Raw genomic sequence first — 27717 nt, 5'->3', positions numbered from 1 at the left:
ATGTAGGCTTTTTCAATTAGTTTGGTTACAGTACCTGATCTTCCCAGGTGGTCTCCCTGTTCTGGTACTGATCAGGCCCGACACTGCTTCGCTTCCAAGATCGGACGAGATTGGGCATGTCCAGTGTGGTTTGACTGTAGAAATCACTTACCATACATGTGTCAGCGTTATTTACTGCTATACATATTATAGGAGGGATGGTGGGTAGGATGAGGTGGGGGGGGGGGGGGAGGGTTAGGTATGGGGGGGGGGGGGGGGGGGAGGGGGGGGGGGGGGGGGAGAGGGGGATAAAGAGTATATAGTGGTTATTGCATAAATTGTATTTTGTATATCCGACCGTGTATTCCTGGTGCCAGGAATGAGATTACAGGAACGGCGCAATTTCGTAGTAATCGTTGAATCCCTTTGGATGAAGTGTCTGCAATTGGAAGATCCAATACATTTCTCTTCGTGATAGTCTGTTGGCCAAATCGCCACCTCTTTCACCCAGTTTCACCAGTTCGATAGCTTTAAAAGTCAATGCCTCTGGGTTTGAGTTATGTGTTGAGTTGAAGTGTCTGGATACTGCATGTGTTTCTATTTTATTCTTTATATTGCGGACGTGTTCTTGGATTCTCATTTTGAGGGGTCTCTTTGTCTTTCCCACATATTGCTTACCGCACCCACATTCTAACAGGTAGATTACTGATTGGGTATTGCAATTTATGAAGTCTTTGATTTTGTGAGTCTCCCTTTTTTTCCGTGTCTGTAAAGGTCTTCCTCACTGGGTGTAGGTACCTGCAGATATTGCATCGACCGCACTTATAGGAACCAGTGCATTTTGGCATACTTGAAACCTCTTTAGTATCCTTTCGTAACATGCTTGGAGCTAGTGTATCTTTAAGATCTATGTATAGGACTCATACAGTATATAAATTTATAACTCCCTCATGTAAACTATTAGTTCTTAGTCTATTAAAAAGTATCATGTGATAGCAACAGGAAATGATGTCATAATTGACATCAGACTAATACTGGTATAAATAGAAGCCTGGTCCCAGTTTGCCTACACCCCTTGATGAAGTCTTAAGGACGAAACGCGTTGGGTTATCTGGCAGTGACTACATACCAAGTTAAGGAATCTTTTTACTATTTATTCACTTTTAACTGGTATTATATTTGCATGTATAGTTTTTATCCCATTTTTTAGAAAAGGTTTTGTCATTTTAAATTTTATGGAGAATTCTTATGTACTAATAAATTGTTATCTTAATTTATTTACCTAAAGTTTAATTCTTTTAGACACCATTGGTCGCTAACCCCCTCCCCCCAACTACCTTTAATTATACAGGGAATCGCCATCCCTGTTAGGGGTTAAGCAGACGCCCTTTTAAATATTTAGGGAGTGTCAGAGTGTTATTGTTGTGATCTATACTCATTTTTAACGTTGGTGAACACAAGTGGCGCAATAATTTTTTCTATTTTTAAATCCTTGGGCAACTATTTTTTATTGCTGCCTGGTGCATCACAACGTTCTTAAAAGAATGTGGAGAAATTCAGATAGAGCAACCAAAAGACAAAACTGGTGCCAAAAAATATTTAATGAGAAACAACATCCCAATGAGCCCTCACCACCATGTGATTTAGATGAATTATTTTGGGGCATAGAAAGACTCCTCACTAAAGAAGTAAAAACGTGGTGGGATATCAAGGGTCTGGAGCATTACATATCAGTTAATAGAATTCCTAGGGGACTTAGACTCCTCAAACAACCCACATTCGGTAACCTTGACGCGACCTTTCTAGAAAAATGGGATAAAACATTACATAACTGTTCCATTGAACTCATGAAACTCCTGATAGAGGAAAAGAAGAACTCCCTTTCGGAACTAGAAAAGAGTATCCAACACAAAGAAACTGAATTGGAACCATATAAGGAAAAAGAGGACTTTAAAATCAATGAAAAAGTTCTTCATAGAAAAATGGAACACATCGAAGGAGAAGTCACTAAAAATAAAGAAAAGAAATTCTTAAGGGACAAAACAGACTACGAACAAGGAAAAGTAAAGAATTGGAGTAGGTTCGGAACCATGAATCAACAACTAAACAGAACCGATAGACAGTACTGGAAAACAGTTCCAATAAAAAGACGGCCATCACGGAACCAAGAAGGAATCTCACCCTCTCCAACTGTAAAGTTGCAGAATAGATTCACAACATTACAACGTTTCAACTCTAACAGTGACCAAGCTTTTTTAGCCCAGAGAACAGGAACAAGACCAAAAGAAACACCAGCAAATTCCTTGAAAGAAGATGTCCGCCTGGCATCACCACTGAAAAGAAGATATACAGAAGAAGAGGAACACGGGGCAGTAGGAGGAAGAGAGAACAAGAAAAGAGCGATATAATGACGGATATGAAGGGAAAAGGAATTTTTAACCTTTCAAAACATACATTATCAAAACCAGAGATATCATTACTCAACAAAGGTCTCACATTCGCACCCACAGGTGGTCTCAATAAATTTGAGACCTTCATTGACTTAAATAAATTCATCAGAAAACTAACCTTGAAGAGACATTTTATAAAAAAAGAAAATGCCATTATCAGCAACTACGAAACCCAATCGAAATCAGGATTAAAACCCAATTCTAAATTTTATCCATTAGAATCAAAAGGAAGTAATATCGACATTTTTTATGAGATGGTAAAAAAGGACTTATGCGACACCGATTTGGAGAAAATAAAGGAAAAGAACATCACAAATCGAGAAAAAGAGGCACTAAAAAATCTACAGAAAAACCATGAAATTGTTTTAAAACAAGCTGACAAAGGGGGGGGTCTGGTCATAATGGACCGTGATAAGTATATCACAGAAGCAGAGAGACTACTGGGAGACAACACATCCTATATAAAAATGTCCAATGACCCTAAAGATGTTTTTATTGAAGAACTGAGAACACTGCTAGTGCATGGTCTACGTACGGACATTCTTACAAAGGAAGAATTCCAATTCTTGTTCAAATCAGATCCCATTACCCCCATTTTCTATTTTCTGCCAAAAATCCACAAAAATCTGGAAAACCCGCCCGGAAGACCTATAGTGGCGGGTATCGATTCTCTTACATCGAACTTGTCAGAATACGTAGATGTCTTTTTAAAACCCTACGTGAAAGATTTACCATCTTTTTTAAAGGACACCACTTCCGTATTGAACTCCCTGAAAGATGTTGTATGGAAAGATACCTTTAAGTGGGTAACAATAGATGTGCAATCGCTATATACCTGTATAGATCATCTAAAAGGTGTAAACGCATGCAGAGAATTTCTGGAGAACGATACAACAATAACAACCATTCATAAAGAGTTTATCTGTGATGTCATGCTTTTTATCCTTCAACACAATTATTTTAAATTTTTAGATGATTTTTATTTACAACGATGTGGGACCGCGATGGGTACGATTTTTGCACCGAGCTTCGCAAATCTTTTTATGGGCAGTTGGGAGAAGAATTTTATATATGGCAAACATGATTTTAAGGAACATTTAACTTTTTACCGTCGCTATATAGATGACATTTTAATCATCTGGGACGGAACAGAAGAAAAATTTTATGAATTCCTTGAATATCTGAGTAAAAATGATATGAACCTCGTCTTTACATCCAAGATCAACCCAGAGTCTATCGAATTTCTTGATCTGGTTTTAATGGGTAAGGATAATAAAATCGAGACAAAAAACTTCATTAACGAAGTGGATACGAATAGCTACCTGCACTACAGAAGTAACCATCTAAAGAAATGGAAAAATAATATCCCCTTCTCCCAATTTAACAGAATAAAGAGAAACTGTACCAACCAGGAAGAATACGAAGCCCAAATTGAGAAATACAAACATAGATTCAAAGATAAGGAATACCCTACGAATATACTGGAGGAAGCAGCCACAAAAGCAAAAGCCGTAGAAAGATCAACACTACTTGAATATAGGACCAAAGAAACAAAAAAGGACTCTATCTCCTTTATCACTACATATAACCGTCACGAAAAAACCATCAGAAACTCACTTAAGAACCATTGGGGAGTCCTACTGATGGATCCAATACTCAAAGAAATTCTACCTCCTCGCCCCGAGATCATCTTCAGAAAATCAAAAAATCTTAAAGATACACTAGCTCCAAGCATGTTACGAAAGGATACCAAAGAGGTTTCAAGTATGCCAAAATGCACTGGTTCCTATAAGTGCGGTCGATGCAATATCTGCAGGTACCTACACCCAGTGAGGAAGACCTTTACAGACACGGAAAAAAGGGAGACTCACAAAATCAAAGACTTCATAAATTGCAATACCCAATCAGTAATCTACCTGTTAGAATGTGGGTGCGGTAAGCAATATGTGGGAAAGACAAAGAGACCCCTCAAAATGAGAATCCAAGAACACGTCCGCAATATAAAGAATAAAATAGAAACACATGCAGTATCCAGACACTTCAACTCAACACATAACTCAAACCCAGAGGCATTGACTTTTAAAGCTATCGAACTGGTGAAACTGGGTGAAAGAGGTGGCGATTTGGCCAACAGACTATCACGAAGAGAAATGTATTGGATCTTCCAATTGCAGACACTTCATCCAAAGGGATTCAACGATTACTACGAAATTGCGCCGTTCCTGTAATCTCATTCCTGGCACCAGGAATACACGGTCGGATATACAAAATACAATTTATGCAATAACCACTATATACTCTTTATCCCCCTCTCCCCCCCCCCCCCCCCCCCCCCCTCCCCCCTCCCCCCCCCCCCCATACCTAACCCTCCCCCCCCCCCCCACCTCATCCTACCCACCATCCCTCCTATAATATGTATAGCATTATCATAAATAACGCTGACACATGTATGGTAAGTGATTTCTACAGTCAAACCACACTGGACATGCCCAATCTCGTCCGATCTTGGAAGCGAAGCAGTGTCGGGCCTGATCAGTACCAGAACAGGGAGACCACCTGGGAAGATCAGGTACTGTAACCAAACTAATTGAAAAAGCCTACATGAGCATGTCAGTTGCGACACCGTAAAACTGCTATACTAATTTTTCACTAAGCACGATACGTATCACACTAACATCCCCGTCCCTCACTGCCCCTATTTTATCTGCATCAAGCACTGTAATTCACTGCCCTAATCAGCACCTTAATTTGCATAAATTGTTATGCTAATATTTAGCATACTGTATTTATCAGTGCTCATACCTGCACTAAGCACTTAAAATATTTAGCACTGCCTAAACTTGCACATGCATTATGCAAGCTAATGTTTAAATAACTGCTTTTATATTCATTTATATAAACAACTGTTTCTTTATATTATATTATTTATTTAGACAATATATACATATGGATAATCCTCCACTTAGGTCACATGTTGCTCGTTTATTTAGGAGGAAATGCTGTAATGCCTCCGTTATTAATTCCCCTTTTTTCTATTTTTCACCTTTATGCCATAAATGTCAGTACTACTGGTCTCCAATAAGATGGCCGCCGCATAGAGCTAATCAACAAAAAGCCTCCACAAAGATGGCCGCCGCTAAGAAAACAAAGAACCTCTACACTCAGCTCCCTACTAATAGAAGAACTGAGAGCCGCGGGCGCATGCGCAGTCCGGCGTCCGGAAGTGGGGCGGAAGTGACGCGCCGCCGAAAAACCGGAAGTGGGGCGGAAAGCGCATCGGCGCAACTTCTGATGATTTTATATGACTTTCTAAACTCCAAATCTGCTAATAAGTTAACTGATCTATGTATAGGACTCATACAGTATATAAATTTATAACTCCCTCATGTAAACTATTAGTTCTTAGTCTATTAAAAAGTATCATGTGATAGCAACAGGAAATGATGTCATAATTGACATCAGACTAATACTGGTATAAATAGAAGCCTGGTCCCAGTTTGCCTACACCCCTTGATGAAGTCTTAAGGACGAAACGCGTTGGGTTATCTGGCAGTGACTACATACCAAGTTAAGGAATCTTTTTACTATTTATTCACTTTTAACTGGTATTATATTTGCATGTATAGTTTTTATCCCATTTTTTAGAAAAGGTTTTGTCATTTTAAATTTTATGGAGAATTCTTATGTACTAATAAATTGTTATCTTAATTTATTTACCTAAAGTTTAATTCTTTTAGACACCATTGGTCGCTAACCCCCTCCCCCCAACTACCTTTAATTATACAGGGAATCGCCATCCCTGTTAGGGGTTAAGCAGACGCCCTTTTAAATATTTAGGGAGTGTCAGAGTGTTATTGTTGTGATCTATACTCATTTTTAACGTTGGTGAACACAAGTGGCGCAATAATTTTTTCTATTTTTATATATATATATATATATATATATATATATATATACAGGGATAACCTTATATAAGTGTTTTTCCCCTTATAGCTGCTGTATGTTTTAATACTGCGCCTAATTAGTGCCCCCCTCTCTTTTTTTTAACCCTTTCTGTAGTGTAGTGACCGCAGGGAAGAGCCAGGGAGCTTCCCTCCAACTGAGCTGTGAGGGAAAATGGCGCCAGTGTGCTGAGGAGATAAGGCCGCCGAAAAGGGGGCGGAGCCTATCTCCCGTTTTTCTGTATATTCTGGCAGGGGTTAAATGCATCCATATAGCCCAGGAGCTATATGTGATGTATTTTTTGCCATGTAAGGTTTTTTTATCATGTTTTATTGCGTCTCAGGGCGCCCCCCCCAGCGCCCTCAGTGACCGGAGTATGAAGTGTGCTGAGAGCAATGGCGCACAGCTGCAGTGCTGTGCGCTACCTTATTGAAGACAGGAACGTCTTCTGCCGCCGATTTTTCCGGACCTCTTCGCTCTTCTGGCTCTGTAAGGGGGCCGGCGGCGCGGCTCCGGGACCCATCCAGGCTGGGCCTGTGATCGTCCCTCTGGAGCTAATGTCCAGTAGCCAAGAAGCCCAATCCACTCTGCACGCAGGTGAGTTCGCTTCTTCTCCCCTTAGTCCCTCGATGCAGTGAGCCTGTTGCCAGCAGGTCTCACTGAAAATAACAAACCTAAACTAAAACTTTCACTAAGAAGCTCAGGAGAGCCCCTAGTGTGCACCCTTCTCGTCGGGCACAGAAATCTAACTGAGGCTTGGAGGGGGGTCATAGGGGGAGGAGCCAGTGCACACCAGTTAGTCCTAAAGCTTTCTTTAGATGTGCCCAGTCTCCTGCGGAGCCGCTATTCCCCCATGGTCCTTACGGAGTCCCCAGCATCCACTTAGGACGTTAGAGAAAAAAAGAAATACACCATTATAAAAGTTGCGTTACAACAGGACTACATTACTATCCACTCAAATGTGTTTTACATTCTGATGTAAGAGTAACTAAAACCCTTTCCTTCACCATAATAGTACATTTGTGGGGGCCACTTCACAGTTACATAGAATTTGACGGAATATAAGAACCACTTGACCCATCTAGTCTGCCCCCTTTTTTTTTTTCATCCTTTAGGTAATCTCAACCCTTTTTGAACCTTAATTCTTTGTAAGGCTATTCATATGCCTATCCCAAGCATGTTTAAATTGTTCTACAGTCTTAGCCTCTACCACCTCTGATGGGAGGCTATTTCACTTATCCACTACCCTTTCTGTGAAGTAATTTTTCCTTAAATTTCCCCTGAACCTGCCTCCCTCCAGTTTCAGTGTATGTCCTCGAGTTATAATACTTCTCTTCCTTTGAAGAATGTTTCCCTCCTGAACTTTGTTTAGTTGCCCTTCTTTGTGCACTCTGATGTATTTATATGGTATATGGTATCCAGAACTGGACACAGTATTCCAGATGAGGCCGTACCAATGACCTATACAGTGGCATTATTACCTCTTTTTTCCTGCTACTGATTCCTCTCCCTAAGCAACCAAGCATCTGACTTGCCTTTCTCATTGCTTTGTTGCATTGCTTTCCTGCCTTTAAGTCACTTGAAATGGTGACTCCTAAATCCCTTTCCTCCTCAGTAGTTTCCATTATAGTACCCTTGATACTATATTTAGCCTTTGGGTCATTGAGACCCAAGTGCATGATTTTGCATTTTTTAGCATTAAACTGTAGTTGCCACGTTCTTGACCATTTCTCAAGCCTAGCTAGGTCATCAATCATTTGTTTTACCCCTCCTAGTGTGTCTACCCTGTTGCATATCTTTGTATCATCTGCAGAAAGGCATACTTTCCCTTCAATACCATTTGCAATGTCACCAAAGACATTAAAGAGAACTGGTTAGAGTACAGATCCCTGGGGTACTCCACTGGTAACATTTCCTTACATAGATTGCACTCCATTTACTACAACGGTGTTTCCTATCCTGCAACCAGGTTCTTATCCATTTAACAGTTTTATAATCCACCCCCACGCTTTCAAGTTTATTTAGCAGTCTGCGATGTGGGACAGTGTCAAATGCCTTACTAAAGTCTAGATATGCTACATCTACAGCTCCCCCTTTATCTATTATTTTCATCACAGAGTCAATAAGATTTGTTTTGCATGATCTCCCACCAGTAAATCCACGCTGTTTTGGATCCTGTAAGTTGTTTGATTTAAGATATTCCACAACTCTTTTTAAATAGTTTTTCCATTACTTTCCCTACTACGGATGTAAGGCTTACTGGTCTGTAGTTACTCGTTTCTTCCTTGCTTCCACTTTTGTACGGTGGAACTACATTTGCTCTTTTCCAGTCCTGTGGAATGGCACCTGTATTTAGTGACTGGTTAAATAATTCTGTTAATGGTGCCACAAGCACATCTTTTAGCTCTTTTAGTATCCTTGGGTGTATCCCATCTGGCCCCATTGATTTATCCACTTTTAGTTTTGAAAGTTTTGTTAGTTCCTTCTCCTCTGTAAATGTACTTTCATCAGTTGGTGCTACTCTGGATCCCAGATATGAATGAAAGCCTGCAAAAGTATCATTACTGGGTTTGATACTCTCACACTACTACTGGTGGATTAAAACTTTATTGCTACACTTAAATTTGACTTCTAGTCACTTTAAAAAATAAGATTTTACTTACCGGTAAATCTATTTCTCGTAGTCCGTGGAGGATGCTGGGGACTCCGTAAGGACCATGGGGAATAGACAGGCTCCACAGGAGACAGGGCACTTTAAGAAAGAATTAGGATACTGGTGTGCACTGGCTCCTCCCTCTATGCCCCTCCTCCAGACCTCAGTTAAGGAAACTGTGCCCGGAAGAGCTGACAGTACAAGGAAAGGATTTTGGAATCCAGGGTAAGACTCATACCAGCCACACCAATCACACCGTATAACTCGTGATAAACTTACCCAGTTAACAGCATGAACAACAACGGAGCATCAGATAACCCTGATGCAACCATAACATAACCCTTATTTAAGCAATAACTATATACAAGTATTGCAGAAGAAGTCCGCACTTGGGACGGGCGCCCAGCATCCACCACGGACTACGAGAAATAGATTTACCGGTAAGTAAAATCTTATATTCTCTAACGTCCTAGTGGATGCTGGGGACTTCGTAAGGACCATGGGGATTATACCAAAGCTCCCAAACGGGCGGGAGAGTGCGGATGACTCGGCAGCACCGAATGAGCAAACACAAGGTCCTCCTCAGCCAGGGTTTCAAACTTGTAGAACTTTGCAAAGGTGTTTGAACCTGACCAAGTAGCCGCTCGGCAAAGCTGTAATGCCGAGACCCATCGGGCAGCCGCCCAAGAAGAGCCCACCTTCCTAGTGGAATGGGCTTTAACTGATTTTGGAAGCGGCAAGCCAGCCGCAGAATGAGCCTGCTGAATCGTGTTACAGATCCAGCGAGCAATAGTTTGCTTTGAAGCAGGAGCACCCAGCTTGTTGGATGCATACAGGATAAACAGCGACTCAGTTTTCCTGACTCTAGCCGTTCTGGCTACATAAACCTTCAAAGCCCTGACCACATCTAGTAACTCGGAATCCTCCAAGTCACGAGTAGCCACAGGCACCACAATAGGTTGGTTCATATGAATAGAAGACACCACTTTTGGCAGAAATTGTGGACGAGTCCGCAATTCTGCCCTGTCCATATGGAAAACCAGATAGGGGCTTTTATGTGACAAAGCCGCCAATTCTGACACACGCCTAGCCGAAGCCAAGGCTAATAGCATGACCACCTTCCACGTGAGATATTTTAACTCCACGGTTTTAAGTGGCTCAAACCAGTGTGATTTCAGGAAACTCAACACCACGTTAAGATCCCAAGGTGCCACCGGAGGCACAAACGGGGGCTGAATATGCAGCACTCCCTTTACAAACGTGTGAACTTCAGGAAGAGAAGCCAGTTCTTTTTGAAAGAAAATGGATAGGGATGAAATCTGGACCTTAATGGACCCCAATTTAAAGGCCCAAAATTCACTCCCGACTGTAGGAAGTGAAGGAAACGGCCCAGCTGGAATTCCTCTGTAGGGGCATTCCTGGCCTCGCACCAAGCAACATATTTTCGCCATATACGGTGATAATGTTTAGCCGTCACGTCCTTCCTAGCCTTTATCAGCGCATGAATAACCTCATCCGGAATGACTTTTTCTGCTAGGATCCGGCGTTCAACCGACATGCCGTCAAACGCAGCCGCGGTAAGTCTTGGAACAGACAGGGCCCCTGCTGCAACAGATCCTGCCTTAGAGGCAGAGGCTATGGGTCCTCTGTGGGCATTTCTTGTAGCTCTGGATACCAAGTCCTTCTTGGCCAATCCGGAACAATGAGTAATGTTCTCACTCCTCTTTTTCTTATGATTCTCAGCACCTTGGGTATGAGAGGAAGAGGAGGAAACACATAAACCAACTGGAACACCCACGGTGTCACCAGTGCGTCTACAGCTATCGCCTGAGGGTCTCTTGACATGGTGCAATACTTCTGTAGCTTTTTGTTGAGGCGGGACGCCATCATGTCCATCTGTGGCAGTTCCCATCGCCTTGCAATCTGCGTGAAGACTTCCTGATGAAGTCCCCACTCTCCCGGGTGGAGGTCGTGCCTGCTGAGGAAGTCTGCTTCCCAGTTGTCCACTCCCGGAATGAACACTGCTGACAGTGCTCGTACGTGATTCTCCGCCCATCGAAGAGTTTTGGTGGCTTCCGCCATCGCCACCCTGCTCCTTGTGCCGCCTTGGCGGTTTACATGAGCCACTGCGGTGATGTTGTCTGATTGAATCAGCACCGATTGGTCGCGAAGCAGGGTCTCCGCTTGACTTAGGGCGTTGTATATGGCCCTTAGTTCCAGGATATTGATGTGAAGGCAAATCTCCTGACTTGACCACAGACCCTGGAAATTTCTTCCCTGTGTGACTGCCCCCCACCCTCGGAGGCTTGCATCCGTGGTCACCAGGACCCAGTCCTGAATGCCGAATCTGCGGCCCTCCAGAAGGTGAGCACTCTGCAGCCACCACAGAAGAGACACCCTGGCCCTGGGGGATAGGGTGATCAGCCGATGCATCTGTAGATGCGATCCGGACCACTTGTCCAACAGATCCCATTAAAAGGTCCTCGCATGGAACCTGCCAAAGGGAATGGCCTCGTATGACGCCACCATCTTTCCCAGGACTCTCGTGCAGTGATGCACCGACACCTGTTTTGGTTTTAGGAGGTCTCTGACCAGTGTCATGAGTTCCTGCGCCTTCTCCGTCGGGAGAAAAACTTTCTTCTGGTCTGTGTCCAGAATCATGCCCAGGAAGGGCAGACGCGTCGTAGGAATCAGCTGCGACTTTGGAATATTCAGAATCCAGCCGTGCTGTTGTAACACTTCCCGAGAGCGTGCTACACTGATCAGCAACTGCTCTCTGGACCTCGCCTTTATGAGGAGATCGTCCAAGTATGGGATAATTGTGACTCCTTGCTTTCGCAGGAGCACCATCATTTCTGCCATTACCTTGGTAAATATTCTCGTGCCGTGGACAGACCAAACGGCAACGTCTGGAATTGGTAATGACAATCCTGTACCACAAATCTGCGGTGTACTCCTGATGAGGTGGATAAATGGGGACATGAAGGTAAGCATCCTTTATGTCCAGAGACACCATAAAACCCCCCTCCTCCAGGCTTGCGATGATCTCTTTGAGCGATTCCATCTTGAACTTGAACCTTTTCAGGTATATATTCAGGGATTTTAAATTCAATATGGGTCTAACCGAACCATCCCCAGGAACAGCAGACGTGTCATAGGAACCAGCTGCGACTTTGGAATATTCAGAATCCAGCCGTGCTGTTGTAGCACTTTCTGAGATAGTGCTACTCCGACCAACAACTGCTCCCTGGACCTCGCCTTTATAAGGAGATCGTCCAAGTACGGGACAACTAGGACTCCCTTTCTTCGAAGGAGTATCATCATTTCGGCCATTACCTTGGTAAATACCCTCGGTGCCGTGGACAGACCAAACGGCAACGTCTGGAATTGGTAATGACAGTCCTGTACCACAAATCTGAGGTACTCCTGGTGAGGTGGGTAAATGGGGACATGCAGGTAAGCATCCTTGATGTCCAGTGATACCATGTAATCCCCTTCTTCCAGGCTTGCAATAACCGCCCTGAGCGATTCCATTTTGAACTTGAACCTTCTTATATAAGTGTTCAAGGATTTTAAATTTAAAATGGGTCTCACCGAACTGTCCGGTTTCGGTACCACAAACATTGTCGAATAGTAACCCCTTCCCTGTTGAAGGAGGGGAACCTTTACAACCACCTGCTGGAGATACAATTTGTGAATTGCAGCTAACACTATTTCCCTCTCTATGGGGGAAGCTGGCAGGGCCGATTTGAGGTAAACGGTGAGGGGGCATCACTTCGAATTCCAGCTTGTATCCCTGAGACACAATCTCTATAGCACAGGGATCCACCTGTGAGTGAACCCACTTGTGGCTGAAATTTCGGAGACGCGCCCCCACCGGGGCCTGGCTCCGCCTGTGGAGCCCCAGCGTCATGCGGTGGATTTAGTGGAAGCCAGGGAGGACTTCTGTTCCTGGGAACTAGCTGTATTGTGCAGCTTCTTTCCTCTACCCCTGCCTCTGGCAAGAAAGGACGCACCTCGGACTTTCTTGCCTTTCTGTGAGCGAAAGGACTGCATTTGGTAATACGGTGCTTTCTTAGGTTGTGAGGGAATATATGGCAAAAAATTTGACTTTCCAGCCGTAGCTGTGGAGACCAGGTCCGAGAGACCGTCCCCAAACAATTCCCCACCCTTATAAAGGTAAAACCTCCATGTGCTTCTTTGAGTCGGCATCGCCTGTCCATTGCCGAGTCCACAGGACCCTTCTGGCAGAAATCGACATAGCATTTATTCTAGAGGCCAGTATTATAGTATCCTTGTCCAAGGTATCAAGTTCCTCAGATAAGGTATCTGTCCATGCTGCTACAGCACTACACATCCAGGCAGACGCAATTGCCGGCCTTAGCAGGGTACCTGAATGTGTATAAATGGATTTCAGGATACCCTCCTGCTTTCTATCTGCAGCATCTTTTAGGGTGGCCGTATCCTGCGACGGCAGGGCTACCCTCTTGGATAAGCGTGCTAAAGCTTTGTCTACCCTAGGGGCGGATTCCCAGCGTAACCTGTCCATTGGCGGGAAAGGATACGCCATAAGCATCCGTTTGGAAATCTGCAGTTTCCTATCTGGAGATTCCCAAGCCTTTTCACATAACTCATTTAACTCATGTGAAGGGGGAAAGGTCACCTCTTGCCTTTTTTCCCCATACATATAAACCCTCTTGTCAGGGACTGGGGTTTCCTCTGTGATGTGTAACACAACTTTCATTGGTATAATCATGTAGCGGATGGCTTTAGCCATTTTAGGCTGCAACTTTGCATCATCGCCATCGACACTGGAGTCAGTATCAGTGTCGATATCTGTGTCAACAATTTGGGATAGTGGGCGCTTCTGAGACCCTGATGGCCTCTGCGCTGTAGGATCAGGCATGGGTTGAGACCCTGACTGTCCCAAGGCTTCAGCTTTATCCAACCTTTTATGCAAGGAATTAACATTATCATTTAAAACCTTCCACATATCCATCCAATCGGGTGTCGGCGGCGACCCCACATTCATTTGTACCCGATCTGTTTCCACATAGCCTTCCTCGTCAAACATGCCGACACAAGCGTACCGACACACCACACACACAGGGGATGCTCTATTTGAAGACAGTTCCCCCACAAGGCCTTTTGGAGAGACAGAGAGTATGCCAGCACACACCCCAGCGCTATATGACCAAGGAATCACACAGTAACTTAGTGTTAACCCAGTAGCTGCTGTATATCTGTTTTTGCGCCAAATTTATGTGCCCCCCCTCTCTTTTCACCCTCTTTCTACCGTGATTCTGCAGGGGAGAGCCTGGGGAGCTTCCTCTCAGCGGAGCTGTGGAGAGAAAATGGCGCTGGTGAGTGCTGAGGAAGAAGCCCCGCCCCCTCAGTGGCGGGCTTCTGTCCCGCGTTTTGTGTGTAAAATAATGGCGGGGGCTCATGCATATATACAGTGCCCAACTGTATATATGCTGCTTTTTGCCATGAGGTTCCCAATTGCTGCCCAGGGCCCCCCCCTGCACCCTGCAGTGACCGGAGTGTGTGGGTTTAGTCTTCTTTCGCCGATTTCGAAGTCTTCTTGCTTCTCACGCTCTTCTGGCTCTGCGAGGGGGACGACGGCGCGGCTCCGGGATCGGACGACCAAGGGGGCGTTCCTGTGTACGATCCCTCTGGAGCTAATGGTGTCCAGTGGCCTAAGAAGCAGGACCTATCTTCTAGTGAGTAGGACTGCTTCTCTCCCCTCAGTCCCACGTAGCAGAGAGTCTGTTGCAAGCAGATCTCTCTGAAAATAAAAAATCCTAACAGGAGAGCTCACTAAGGTGCACCCAGCTCGTCCGGGCACAGATTCAAACTGAGGTCTGGAGGAGGGACATAGAGGGAGGAGCCAGTGCACACCAGTATCCTAAAACATTCTTAAAGTGCCCTGTCTCCTGCGGAGCCCGTCTATTCCCCATGGACTTTACGGAGTCCCCAGCATCCACTAGGACGTTAGAGAAAATAAAATACAAATTCTGAAGAGCCACGATACATCAAAAGTACAGAGAAACAGAAAAGGGGAGAACCCCCCCCCCCCCCACCACAGACTAACCTTTGCTTTCAGTTCTTTATTCTCTTCTAGAACAGCTTCATACTTTTGTTTCAGTTCTGCGACCTCCAAGCGCAAAGCTTCCACATCTGGCGTTTCTGGCCCAGCAGCTCCCATGTGCTGTTTCAGGAAGCTGAATGCATAATTAAGGATGCAGAGCAACAAACAGCCTAATGGCCATATCATTTTCACAAATATACACTTTCACGCCAGTGAATTTTAAGGCATTCTTAAATTTAAGTTCTACACAACCATGATGTATTTTGCAAATAAAAATAAGATTTTACTCACCGGTAAATCTATTTCTCGTAGTCCGTAGTGGATGCTGGGGACTCCGTAAGGACCATGGGGAATAGCGGCTCCGCAGGAGACTGGGCACAGCTAAGAAAGATTTAGGACTACCTGGTGTGCACTGGCTCCTCCCACTATGACCCTCCTCCAGACCTCAGTTAGAATACTGTGCCCGGAAGAGCTGACACAATAAGGAAGGATTTTGAATCCCGGGTAAGACTCATACCAGCCACACCAATCACACCGTATAACTCGTGATATGATACCCAGTTAACAGTATGAACATAACAGAGCATCTCAACAGATGGCTCAACAATAACCCTTTTAGTTAATGATAACTATATACAAGTATTGCAGACAGTCCGCACTTGGGACGGGCGCCCAGCATCCACTACGGACTACGAGAAATAGATTTACCGGTGAGTAAAATCTTATTTTCTCTGACGTCCTAGTGGATGCTGGGGACTCCGTAAGGACCATGGGGATTATACCAAAGCTCCCAAACGGGCGGGAGAGTGCGGATGACTCTGCAGCACCGAATGAGAGAACTCAAGGTCCTCCTCAGCCAGGGTATCAAATTTGTAGAATTTTGCAAACGTGTTTGCCCCTGACCAAGTAGCAGCTCGGCAAAGTTGTAAAGCAGAGACCCCTCGGGCAGCCGCCCAAGAATAGCCCACTTTCCTCGTGGAATGGGCTTTTACAGATTTAGGGTGCGGCAGTCCAGCCGCAGAATGTGCAAGTTGAATCGTGCTACAGATCCAGCGAGCAATCGTCTGCTTAGAAGCAGGAGCACCCAGCTTGTTGGGTGCATACAGGAGAAATAGCGAGTCAGTCTTCCTGACTCCAGCTGTCCTGGAAACATATACTTTTCAGGGCCCTGACTACGTCCAGTAACTTGGAATCCTCCAAGTCCCAAGTAGCCGCAGGCACCACAATAGGTTGGTTCACATGAAAAACTGATACCACCTTAGGAAGGAATTGGGAACGAGTCCTCAATTTCGCCTTTCCCATATAAAATACAGATAAGGGCTTTTGTCAATTCTGATACACGCCTGGCCGACGCCAAGGCCCACAGAATGACCACTTTCCACGTGAGGTATTATAGCTCCACGGATTTAAGTGGCTCAACCCAATGCGACTTCAGGAAATCCAACACCACGTTGAGATCCCACGGTGCCACAAACGGGGGTTGACTATGCAGCCCTCCCTTAACAAAAGTCGGAACTTCAGGCAGTGAAGCCAGTTCCATTTTGGAAGAAAATCGATTGAGCCGAAATCTGGACCTTAATGGAACCCAATTGTAGGCCCATAGTCACCTCTGACTGTAGGAAGTGCAGAAATCGACCTAGCTGAAATTTCTCCTTTGGGGTCTTCCTGGCCTCACAGTACGCAACATATTTCCGCCATATGCGGTGATAATGGTTAGCGTTCACTTCTTTCCTAGCTTTAAATAGTGTAGGGATAACTTCCTCCGGAATTTCCTTTTCCTTCAGGATCCGGCGTTCAACCGCCATGCCGTCCAACGCAGCCGCGGTACGTCTTGGAACAGACAGGCCCCCTGCTGCAGCAGGTCCTGTCTGAGCGGCAGAGGCCATGGGTCCTCTGAGATCATTTCTTGGAGTTCTGTTTACCAAGCTCTTCTTGGCCCACCCGGAACAATGAGTATAGTTCTTACTCCTTTCCTTATTATTCTCATTACCCTGGGTAAGAAAGGCAGAGAAGGGAACACATACACCGACTGGTACACCCACGGTGTTACCAGAGCGTCCACAGCTATCGCCTGAGGGTCCTTGACCTGGTGCAATATCTTTGTAACTTTTAGTTGAGGCGGGATGCCATCATGTCCACCTGTGGCCTTTCCCAACGGTGTACAATCATTTGGAAGACTTCCGGATGAAGTCCCCACTCTCCCGGGTGGAGGTCGTGTCTTCTGAGAAAGTCTGCTTCTCAGTTGTCCATTCCGGGAATGAACACTGCTGACAGTGCTAACACATGATTTTCCGCCCATCGGAGAATCCTTGTGGCTTCTGCCATCGCCAACCTGCTTCTTGTGCCGCCCTGTCGTTTACATGAGCGACCGCCGTGATGTTGTCTGACTGGATCAGCACCGGCCGGTGTTGAAGCAGGGGTCTAGCCTGACTTAGGGCATTGTAAATGGCCCTTAGCTCCAGAATATTTATGTGTAGGGAAGTCTCCTGAGTTTTCCATAGCCTTGGAAGTTTCTTCCCTGTGTGACTGCCCCCCAGCCTCGAAGGCTGGCATCCGTGGTCACCAGGACCCAGTCCTGTATGCCGAATCTGCGGCCCCCTAGAAGATGAGCACTCTGCAGCCACCACAACAGCGACACCCTGGCCCTTGGAGACAGGGTTATCCGCCGATGCATCTGAAGATGCGACCCGGACCACATGTCCAACAGATCCCACTGGAAAATCCTTGTATGGGACCTGGCGAATGGAATTTCTTCGTAAGAAGCTACCATCCTTCCCAGGGCTCGCGTGCATTGATGCACCGACACCTGTATACGTATTAGGAGGTCTCTGTCTAGAGACGACAACTCCTTGGACTTCTCCTCCGGGAGAAACCCTTTTTATCCTGTTCTGTGTCCAGAACCATACTCCGGAACAGTAGACGCTTCGTAGGAACCAGCTGCGACTTTGGATATTCAGAATCCAGCCGTGCTGTTGTAGCACTTCCCGAGATAGTGCTACTCCGCCGAACAACTGCTCCCTGGACCTCGCCTTTATAAGGAGATTGTCCAAGTACGGGGATAATTATTTCGGCCATTACCTTGGTAAATACCTCGGTGCCGGGGACAGACCAACGGCAACGTCTGGAATTGGTAATGACAATCCTGTACCACAATTTTGAGGTACTCCTGGTGAAGAGGGTAAATAGGGACATGCAGGTAAGCATCCTTTATGTCCAGTGATACCATGAAATTCTCCAGGCTTGCAATAATCGCCCTGAGCGATTCCATTTCGAACTTGAACCTTCGTATATAAGTGTTCAAGGCTTTTAATTTTAGAATGGGTCTCCCCGAACAGTCTGGTTTCGGTACCACAACATTTTGGAATAGTAACCCCGGCCTTGAAGGAGGGGTACCTTGATTTCACCTGCTGGAAGTGCAGCTTGTGAATTGCCGCCAGTACTACCTTTCTCCGAGGGCAGCAGGCAAGGCTGAGGTGAGGTAACGGCGAGGGGGAGTCGCCTCGAACTCCAGCCTGTATCCCTGTGATACTATTTGCAGAACCTAGGGATCCACCTGTGGGCAAACCCACTGGTCCCTGAAGTTCCCGAGACGCGCCCCTACCGCACCTGTCTCCACCTGTGGAGCCCCAACGTCAAGCGGTGGACTCAGAGGAAGCGGGGGAAGATTTTTGTTCCTGGGAACTGGCTGCTGGTGCAGCTTTTTCCTTCTTCCCTCATCTCTGTGCAGAAAGGAAGCGCCTTTGACCCGCTTGCTTTTCTGAAGCCGAAAGGACTGTACCTGAAAATACGGTGCTTTCTTAGGCTGTGAGGAAACCTGAGGTAAAAAAAATTTCTTCCCAGCTGTTGCTGTGGATACGAGGTCCCAGAGACCATCCCCAAACAATTCCTCACCCTTATAAGGCAGAATCTCCATGTGCCTTTTATAGGCAGCATCACCTGTCCACTGCCGGGTTTCTAATACCCTCCTGGCAGAATGGACATTGCATTTATTCTGGATGCCAGCCGGCAAATATCCCTCCTTGCATCCTTTATATATAAGACGACGTCTTTAATATGCTCTATGTTAGCAAACTATTATCCCTGTCTTAGAGTATTAATATTATCTGATAGGGTATCAGACCACGCTGCAGCAGCACTATTTATGCTGAGGCAATTGCAGGTCTCAGTATATAACCTGAGTGTGTATATACAGACTTCAGGATAGCCTCCTGTTTTTTATCAGCAGGCTCCTTCAAGGTGGCCGTATCCTAAGACGGCAGTGCCACCTTTTTTGACAAACGTGTGAGCGCCTTATCCACCCTAAGGGATATCTCCCAACGTGACCTATCCTCTGGCGGGAAAGGGTACGCCATCAGTCACTTATTGGGGGAACCCACGCTACTTTACACACTTCATTCATTCATCTGATGGGGGAACAAAACACTGGCTGCTTTTTCTCCCCAAAAATAAAACCCCTTTTATGTGGTACTTGGGTTCATGTCAGAAATGCGTAACACATTTTTCATTGCCGAGATCATGTAACGGATGTTCCTAGTGGATTGTGTATATGTCTCAACCTCGTCGACACTGGAGTCAGACTCCGTGTCGACATCTGTGTCTGCCATCTGAGGTAACGGGCGCTTTTTTGAGCCCCTGATGGCCTTTGAGACGCCTGGGCAGGCGCGGGCTGAGAAGCCGGCTGTCCCACAGCTGTTTTACGTCATCCAGCCTTCTATGTAAGGAGTTGACATTGTCGGTTAATACCTTCCACTCTGGTGTCGGCCCCACAGGGGACGACATCCCATTTATCGGCCTCTGCTCCACCTCCACGTAACCTTCCTCATCACACATGTCGACACAGCCGTACCGACACACAGCACACACACAGGGAATGCTCTGACTGAGGACAGGACCCCACAAAGTCCTTTGGGGAGACAGAGAGAGAGTATGCCAGCACACACCAGAGCGCTATATAATGCAGGGATTAACACTATAACTGAGTGATTTTTCCCCCAATAGCTGCTTGTATAAACAATATTGCGCCTAAATTTAGTGCCCCCCCTCTCTTTTTAACCCTTTGAGCCTGAAAACTACAGGGGAGAGCCTGGGGAGCTGTCTTCCAGCTGCACTGTGAAGAGAAAATGGCACCAGTGTGCTGAGGGAGATAGCTCCGCCCCTTTTTCGCAGACTTTTCTCCCGCTTTTTTATGGATTCTGGCAGGGGTATTTATCACATATATAGCCTCTGGGGCTATATATTGTGATATATTTGCCAGCCAAGGTGTTTTTATTGCTGCTCAGGGCGCCCCCCCCCAACGCTCTGCACCCTCAGTGACAGGAGTGTGAAGTGTGTATGAGGAGCAATGGCGCACAGCTGCAGTGCTGTGCGCTACCTTGGTGAAGACTGATGTCTTCTGCCGCAGATTTTCCGGACTCTTCTTGCTTCTGGCTCTGTAAGGGGGCCGGCGGCGCAGCTCTGGGTCCGAACATCAATGGCCGGTTCCATGCGGTCGATCCCTCTGGAGCTAATGGTGTCCAGTAGCCTAAGAAGCCCAAGCTACCACCAGTTAGGTATGTTCGCTTCTTCTCCCCTTAGTCCCTCGCTGCAGTGAGTCTGTTGCCAGCAGATCTCACTGTAAAATAAAAAACCTAAAATATACTTTCTCTCTAGGAGCTCAGGAGAGCCCCTAGTGTGCATCCAGCTCAGCCGGGCACAGGATTCTAACTGAGGTCTGGAGGAGGGTCATAGTGGGAGGAGCCAGTGCACACCAGGTAGTCCTAAAGCTTTCTTAGCTGTGCCCAGTCTCCTGCGGAGCCGCTATTCCCCATGGTCCTTACGGAGTCCCCAGCATCCACTAGGACGTCAGAGAAATAAATAAAAATTCAACTATTTAAATTAGTGCATAGGACCAAATTAGAAATGAAATAGGCCAGAATTCAATTACCCACAGCAAATTACAGCAGGTGAAAAAGGGAGGTAGCCTTGGGCTGTAACGGCCCAGGCTATTTAATTGTACTCCTTTTCAACAGATAACACACTACTTTAACAGGCATTAGCACGGGTTAACTAGCGTTAACACACAGAATCTGTAAAAAGTTCACGGTGGTGTGTGTTTACAGGATTGCGGCACCTGTTAATCCGCTAGTTATCAGGGATGTTTTATTGACCCGCTGAGGCAGGCTTCAGGGCTAATTGGATATTTCCAGGGGATCAATTAGCCTGCGATAATTTACCATGGCTCATTTAATTCTGGCCTCGGACTATTATCTACGCCCTACAACGGCACCTAACCCTTGGTTTCTGCCACGCTGATGCTTTGCAGTGTTATGACCGCTGATGCAGCAATGTTTATATACCATGTACTTATCCTGCATTGTATGGTCACTTTATTTGCTCATTTGTTTGTGTACTTTGGGGGGTAATTCAGACCTAATCGCTGTTGTGCGATTTCATAAAACAGCTGGTTATTGATCGACTTAGTGCGTACGCGCAAGGCCAAACTGCAAAAATAATTTAGCAATTTTTTTGATCACTAGGTGTGCACAAGTTGATTGACAGGAAACTGGCATTTGGGGGTGGTAACTGACCTTTTTTGTGGGAGTGTCAGGAAAAACGCAGCCATTTTCAGGGAGGGTGTGTGACATCAGCTCCAGCCCTGATCAGCCTGATTCTATTGCACTGTAGGAGTAGATCCTGGGCTACACACAGACTGGAAAAATCATAAGAAGGTGAGTGAGTTGCGAACGGATTTGCAGCTGACCGGCGTTCGCAGAAATTTTCGCTAGGCATATGCAGACTTGCACGCGGCGGGTTTTCACTCTGTTTGGGCAGGGACTATCTCATCACAAACCTCTGCAAATTCACAGAGGAGCGATCAGGCCTAAATTAGGCCCTTTGTTAGGTGCTGTGGAACCCTTGTGGCGCCATATCAATACAGGATAATAATGCTGTAAGGCTGACACTAGCAAACGGAAAAATGGGGGCATATCTGCTAAGCACCCCCACCCCCCAAATTTTTTTTTTTTAATTATTATATATTTTATTCACACAAAGACTTACATTTAAGAATCCACTTTTTTTTGGTAAAGAATAATAAGAATTTACTTACCGATAATTCTATTTCTCGGAGTCCGTAGTGGATGCTGGGGTTCCTGAAAGGACCATGGGGAATAGCGGCTCCGCAGGAGACAGGGCACAAAAGTAAAGCTTTCCGATCAGGTGGTGTGCACTGGCTCCTCCCCCTATGACCCTCCTCCAAGCCAGTTAGGTACTGTGCCCGGACGAGCGTACACAATAAGGGAGGAATTTTGAATCCCGGGTAAGACTCATACCAGCCACACCAATCACACCGTACAACTTGTGATCTAAACCCAGTTAACAGTATGATAACAGCGGAGCCTCTGAAAAGATGGCTCACAACAATAATAACCCGATTTTTGTAACTATGTACAAGTATTGCAGATAATCCGCACTTGGGATGGGCGCCCAGCATCCACTACGGACTCCGAGAAATAGAATTATCGGTAAGTAAATTCTTATTTTCTCTATCGTCCTAGTGGATGCTGGGGTTCCTGAAAGGACCATGGGGATTATACCAAAGCTCCCAAACGGGCGGGAGAGTGCGGATGACTCTGCAGCACCGAATGAGAGAACTCCAGGTCCTCCTTAGCCAGGGTATCAAATTTGCAGAATTTAGCAAACGTGTTTGCCCCTGACCAAGTAGCTGCTCGGCAAAGTTGTAAAGCCGAGACCCCTCGGGCAGCCGCCCAAGATGAGCCCACCTTCCTTGTGGAATGGGCATTTACATATTTTGGCTGTGGCAGGCCTGCCACAGAATGTGCAAGCTGAATTGTATTACACATCCAACTAGCAATAGTCTGCTTAGAAGCAAGAGCACCCAGTTTGTTGGGTGCATACAGGATAACAGCAAGTCAGTTTTCCTGACTCCAGCCGTCCTGGAACATATTTTCAGGGCCCTGACAACATCTAGCAACTTGGAGTCCTCCAAGTCCCTAGTAGGTGCAAGGCACCACAATAAGCTGGTTCAGGTGAAACACTGACACCACCTTAGGGAGAGAACTGGGGACGAGTCCGCAGCTCTGCCCTGTCCGAATGGACAAACAGATATGGGCTTTTTTGAGAAAAAACCACCAATTTGACACTCGCCTGGTCCAGGCCAGGGCCAAGTGCATGGTCACTTTTCATGTGAGATGCTTCAAATCCACAGATTTGACTGGTTTTAAACCAATGTGATTTGAGGAATCCCAGAACTACGTTGAGATCCCACAGTGCCACTGGAGGCACAAAAGGGGGTTGTATATGCAATACTCCCTTGACAAACTTCTGGACTTCAGGAACTGAAGCCAATTCTTTCTGGAAGAAAATCGACAGGGCCGAAATTTGAACCTTAATGGACCCCAATTTGAGGCCCATAGACACTCCTGTTTGCAGGAAATGCAGGAAACGACCGAGTTGAAATTTCTTTGTGGGGCCTTCCTGGCCTCACACCACGCAACATATTTTCGCCACATGTGGTGATAATGTTGTGCGGTCACCTCCTTTCTGGCTTTGACCAGGGTAGGAATGACCTCTTCCGGAATGCCTTTTTCCCTTAGGATCCGGCTTTCCACCGCCATGCCGACAAACGCAGCTGCGGTAAGTCTTGGAACAGACATGGTACTTGCTGAAGCAAGTCCCTTCTTAGCGGCAGAGGCCATAAGACCTCTGTAAGCATCTCTTAAAGTTCCGGGTACCAAGTCCTTCTTGGCCAATCCGGAGCCATGAGTATAGTTCTTACTCCTCTACGTCTTATAATTCTCAGCACCTTAGGTATGAGAAGCAGAGGAGGGAACACAAACACTGACTGGTACACCCACGGTGTTACCAGAACGTCCACAGCTATTGCCTGAGGGTCTCTTGACCTGGCGCAATACCTGTCCCGTTTTTTGTTCAGACGGGACGCCATCATGTCCACCTTTGGTATTTCCCAACGGTTTACAATCATGTGGAAAAAACTTCCCGATGAAGTTTCCACTCTCCCGGGTGGAGGTCGTGCCTGCTGAGGAAGTCTGCTTCCCAGTTTCCATTCCCGGGATGAAACACTGCTGACAGTGCTATCACATGATTTTCCGCCCAGCGAAAAGTCCTTGCAGTTTTTGCCATTGCCCTCCTGCTTCTTGTGTCGCCCTGTCTGTTTACGTGGGCGACTGCCGTGATGTTTTTCCCACTGGATCAATACCGGCTGACCTTGAAGCAGAGGTCTTGCTAAGCTTAGAGCATTATAAATTTACCCTTAGCTCCAGTATATTTATGTGGAGAAAAGTCTCCAGACTTGATCACACTCCCTGGAAATTTTTTCCTTGTGTGACTGCTCCCCAGCCTCTCGGGCTGGGCTCCGTGGTCACCAGCATCCAATCCTGAATGCCGAATCTGCGGCCCTCTAGAAGATGAGCACTCTATAACCACCACAGGAGAGACACCCTTGTCCTTGGATATAGGGTTATCCGCTGATGCATCTGAAGATGCGATCCGGACCATTTGTCCAGCAGATCCCACTGAAAAGTTCTTGCGTGAAATCTGCCGAATGGAATTGCTTCGTAGGAAGCCACCATTTTTACCAGGACCCTTGTGCAATGATGCACTGTTTTTAGGAGGTTCCTGACTAGCTCGGATAACTCCCTGGCTTTCTCTTCCGGGAGAAACACCTTTTTCTGGACTGTGTCCAGAATCATCCCTAGGCACAGCAGACGTGTCGTCGGGATCAGCTGCGATTTTGGAATATTTAGAATCCACCCGTGCTGTTGTAGCAGTATCCGAGATAGTGCTACTCCGACCTCCAACTGTTCCCTGGACTATGCCCTTATCAGGAGATCGTCCAAGTAAGGGATAATTAAGACGCCTTTTCTTCGAAGAAGAATCATCATTTCGGCCATTACCTTGGTAAAGACCCGGGGTGCCGTGGACAATCCAAACGGCAGCGTCTGTAACTGATAGTGACAGTTCTGCACCACGAACCTGAGGTACCCTTAGTGAGAAGGGCAAATTTGGGACATAGAGGTAAGCATCCCTGATGTCCCGGGACACTATATAGTCCCCTTCTTCCTGGTTCGTTATCACTGCTCTGAGTGACTCCATCTTGATTTGAACCTTTGTAAGTGTTCAAAAAATTTTTTAGAATAAGTCTCACCTAGCCTTCTGGCTTCAGTACCACAATATAGTGTGGAATAATACCCCTTTTCTTGTAGTAGGAGGGGTAATTTAATTATCACCTGCTGGGAATACAGCTTGTGAATTTTTTCCCATACTGCCTCCTTGTCGGAGGGAGACCTTGGTAAAGCAGACTTCAGGAGCCTGCGAAGGGGAAACGTCTCGACATTCCAATCTGTACCCCTGGGATACTACTTGTAGGATCCAGGGGTCCTGTACGGTCTCAGCGCCATGCTGAGAACTTGTCAGAAGCGGTGGAACGCTTCTGTTCCTGGGAATGGGCTGCCTGCTGCAGTCTTCTTCCCTTTCCTCTATCCCTGGGCAGATATGATCTTATAGGGACGAAAGGACTGAGGCTGAAAAGACGGTGTCTTTTTCTGCAGAGATGTGACTTAGGGTAAAAACGGCGGATTTTCCAGCAGTTGCCGTGGCCACCAGGTCCGATGGACCGACCCCAAATAACTCCTCTTCCTTTATACGGCAATACACCTTTGTGCCGTTTGGAATCTGCATCACCTGACCACTGTCGTGTCCATAACATCTTCTGGCAGATATGGACATCGCATTTACTCTTGATGCCAGAGTGCAAATATCCCTCTGTGCATCTCGCATATATAGAAATGCATCCTTTAAATGCTCTATAGTCAATAAAATACTGTCCCTGTCAAGGGTATCAATATTTTTAGTCAGGGAATCCGACCAAGCCACCCCAGCTCTGCACATCCAGGCTGAGGCGATCGCTGGTCGCAGTATAACACCAGTATGTGTGTATATACTTTTTATGATATTTTCCAGCCTCCTGTCAGCTGGTCCTTGAGGACGGCCCTATCTATAGACGGTACCGCCACTTGTTTTGATAAGCGTGTGAGCGCCTTATCCACCCTAAGGGGTGTTTCCCAACGCGCCCTAACTTCTGGCGGGAAAGGGTATACCGCCCATAATTTTCTATCGGGGGGAACCCACGCATCATCACACACTTTATTTAATTTATCTGATTCAGGAAAAACTACGGTAGTTTTTTCACATCCCACATAATACCCTCTTTTGTGGTACTTGTAGTATCAGAAATATGTAACACCTCCTTCATTGCCTTTAACGTGTGGCCCTAATAAGGAATACGTTTGTTTATTCACCGTCGACACTGGATTCAGTGTCCCTGTCTGTGTCGACCGACTAAAGTAAACGGGCGTTTTAAAACCCCTGACGGTGTTTTTGAGACGTCTGGACCGGTACTAATTGTTTGTCGGCCGTCTCACGTCGTCAACCGACCTTGCAGCGTGTTGACATTATCACGTAATTCCCTAAATAAGCCATCCATTCCGGTGTCGACTCCCTAGAGAGTGACATCACCATTACAGGCAATTGCTCCGCCTCCTCACCAACATCGTCCTCATACATGTCGACACACACGTACCGACACACAGCACACACACAGGGAATGCTCTGATAGAGGACAGGACCCACTAGCCCTTTGGAGAGACAGAGGGAGAGTTTACCAGCACACACCAAAAACGCTATAATTATATAGGGACAACCTTATATAAGTGTTTTCCCTTATAGCATCTTTTTTATATATTTCTAACGCCAAATTAGTGCCCCCCCTCTCTGTTTTAACCCTGTTTCTGTAGTGCAGTGCAGGGGAGAGCCTGGGAGCCTTCCCTCCAGCCTTTCTGTGAGGGAAAATGGCGCTGTGTGCTGAGGAGATAGGCCCCGCCCCTTTTTCGGCGGCCTCGTCTCCCGCTCTTAACGGATTCTGGCAGGGGTTAAATATCTCCATATAGCCTCCGGAGGCTATATGTGAGGTATTTTTAGCCAAAATAGGTATTCATTTGCCTCCCAGGGCGCCCCCCTCCCAGCGCCCTGCACCCTCAGTGACTGCCGTGTGAAGTGTGCTGAGAGGAAAATGGCGCACAGCTGCAGTGCTGTGCGCTACCTTTAGAAGACTGAGGAGTCTTCTGCCGCCGATTCTGGACCTCTTCTTACTTCAGCATCTGCAAGGGGGCCGGCGGCAAGGCTCCGGTGACCATCCAGGCTGTACCTGTGATCGTCCCTCTGGAGCTGATGTCCAGTAGCCAAGAAGCCAATCCATCCTGCACGCAGGTGAGTTCACTTCTTCTCCCCTAAGTCCCTCGTTGCAGTGATCCTGTTGCCAGCAGGACTCACTGTAAAATAAAAAAACCTAAGCTAAACTTTTCTAAGCAGCTCTTTAGGAGAGCCACCTAGATTGCACCCTTCTCGGCCGGGCACAAAAATCTAACTGGCTTGGAGGAGGGTCATAGGGGGAGGAGCCAGTGCACACCACCTGATCGGAAAGCTTTACTTTTGTGCCCTGTCTCCTGCGGAGCCGCTATTCCCCATGGTCCTTTCAGGAACCCCAGCATCCACTAGGACGATAGAGAAATATATATATATATATA

The 27717-nt window shown here is 46.3% G+C and overlaps 1 protein-coding gene and 2 pseudogenes across 1 annotated transcript in view; 1 reads left to right on the top strand and 2 right to left on the bottom strand.

The window, feature by feature from the left end:
- MYCBP (MYC binding protein) overlaps positions 1 to 27717 on the bottom strand; it is a 118085-nt gene that overhangs the window by 6807 nt on the left and 83561 nt on the right. Inside the window, exon 4 of the mRNA XM_063954314.1 lies at positions 15119 to 15248. Within this exon, the coding sequence (XP_063810384.1) occupies positions 15119 to 15248 (130 nt within the window). The remainder of the gene's footprint in view (positions 1 to 15118; positions 15249 to 27717) is intronic.
- LOC135051516 (5S ribosomal RNA) lies at positions 23 to 142 on the bottom strand (annotated as a pseudogene).
- Positions 4891 to 5010, top strand: LOC135051515 (5S ribosomal RNA; annotated as a pseudogene).

Source organism: Pseudophryne corroboree, chromosome 2 (genome assembly GCF_028390025.1).
Source record: "Pseudophryne corroboree isolate aPseCor3 chromosome 2, aPseCor3.hap2, whole genome shotgun sequence".
NCBI lineage: Eukaryota > Metazoa > Chordata > Amphibia > Anura > Myobatrachidae > Pseudophryne > Pseudophryne corroboree.
Note: the sequence above shows the minus strand (reverse complement) of the source record. Positions and strands in the feature narration are given on the sequence as shown.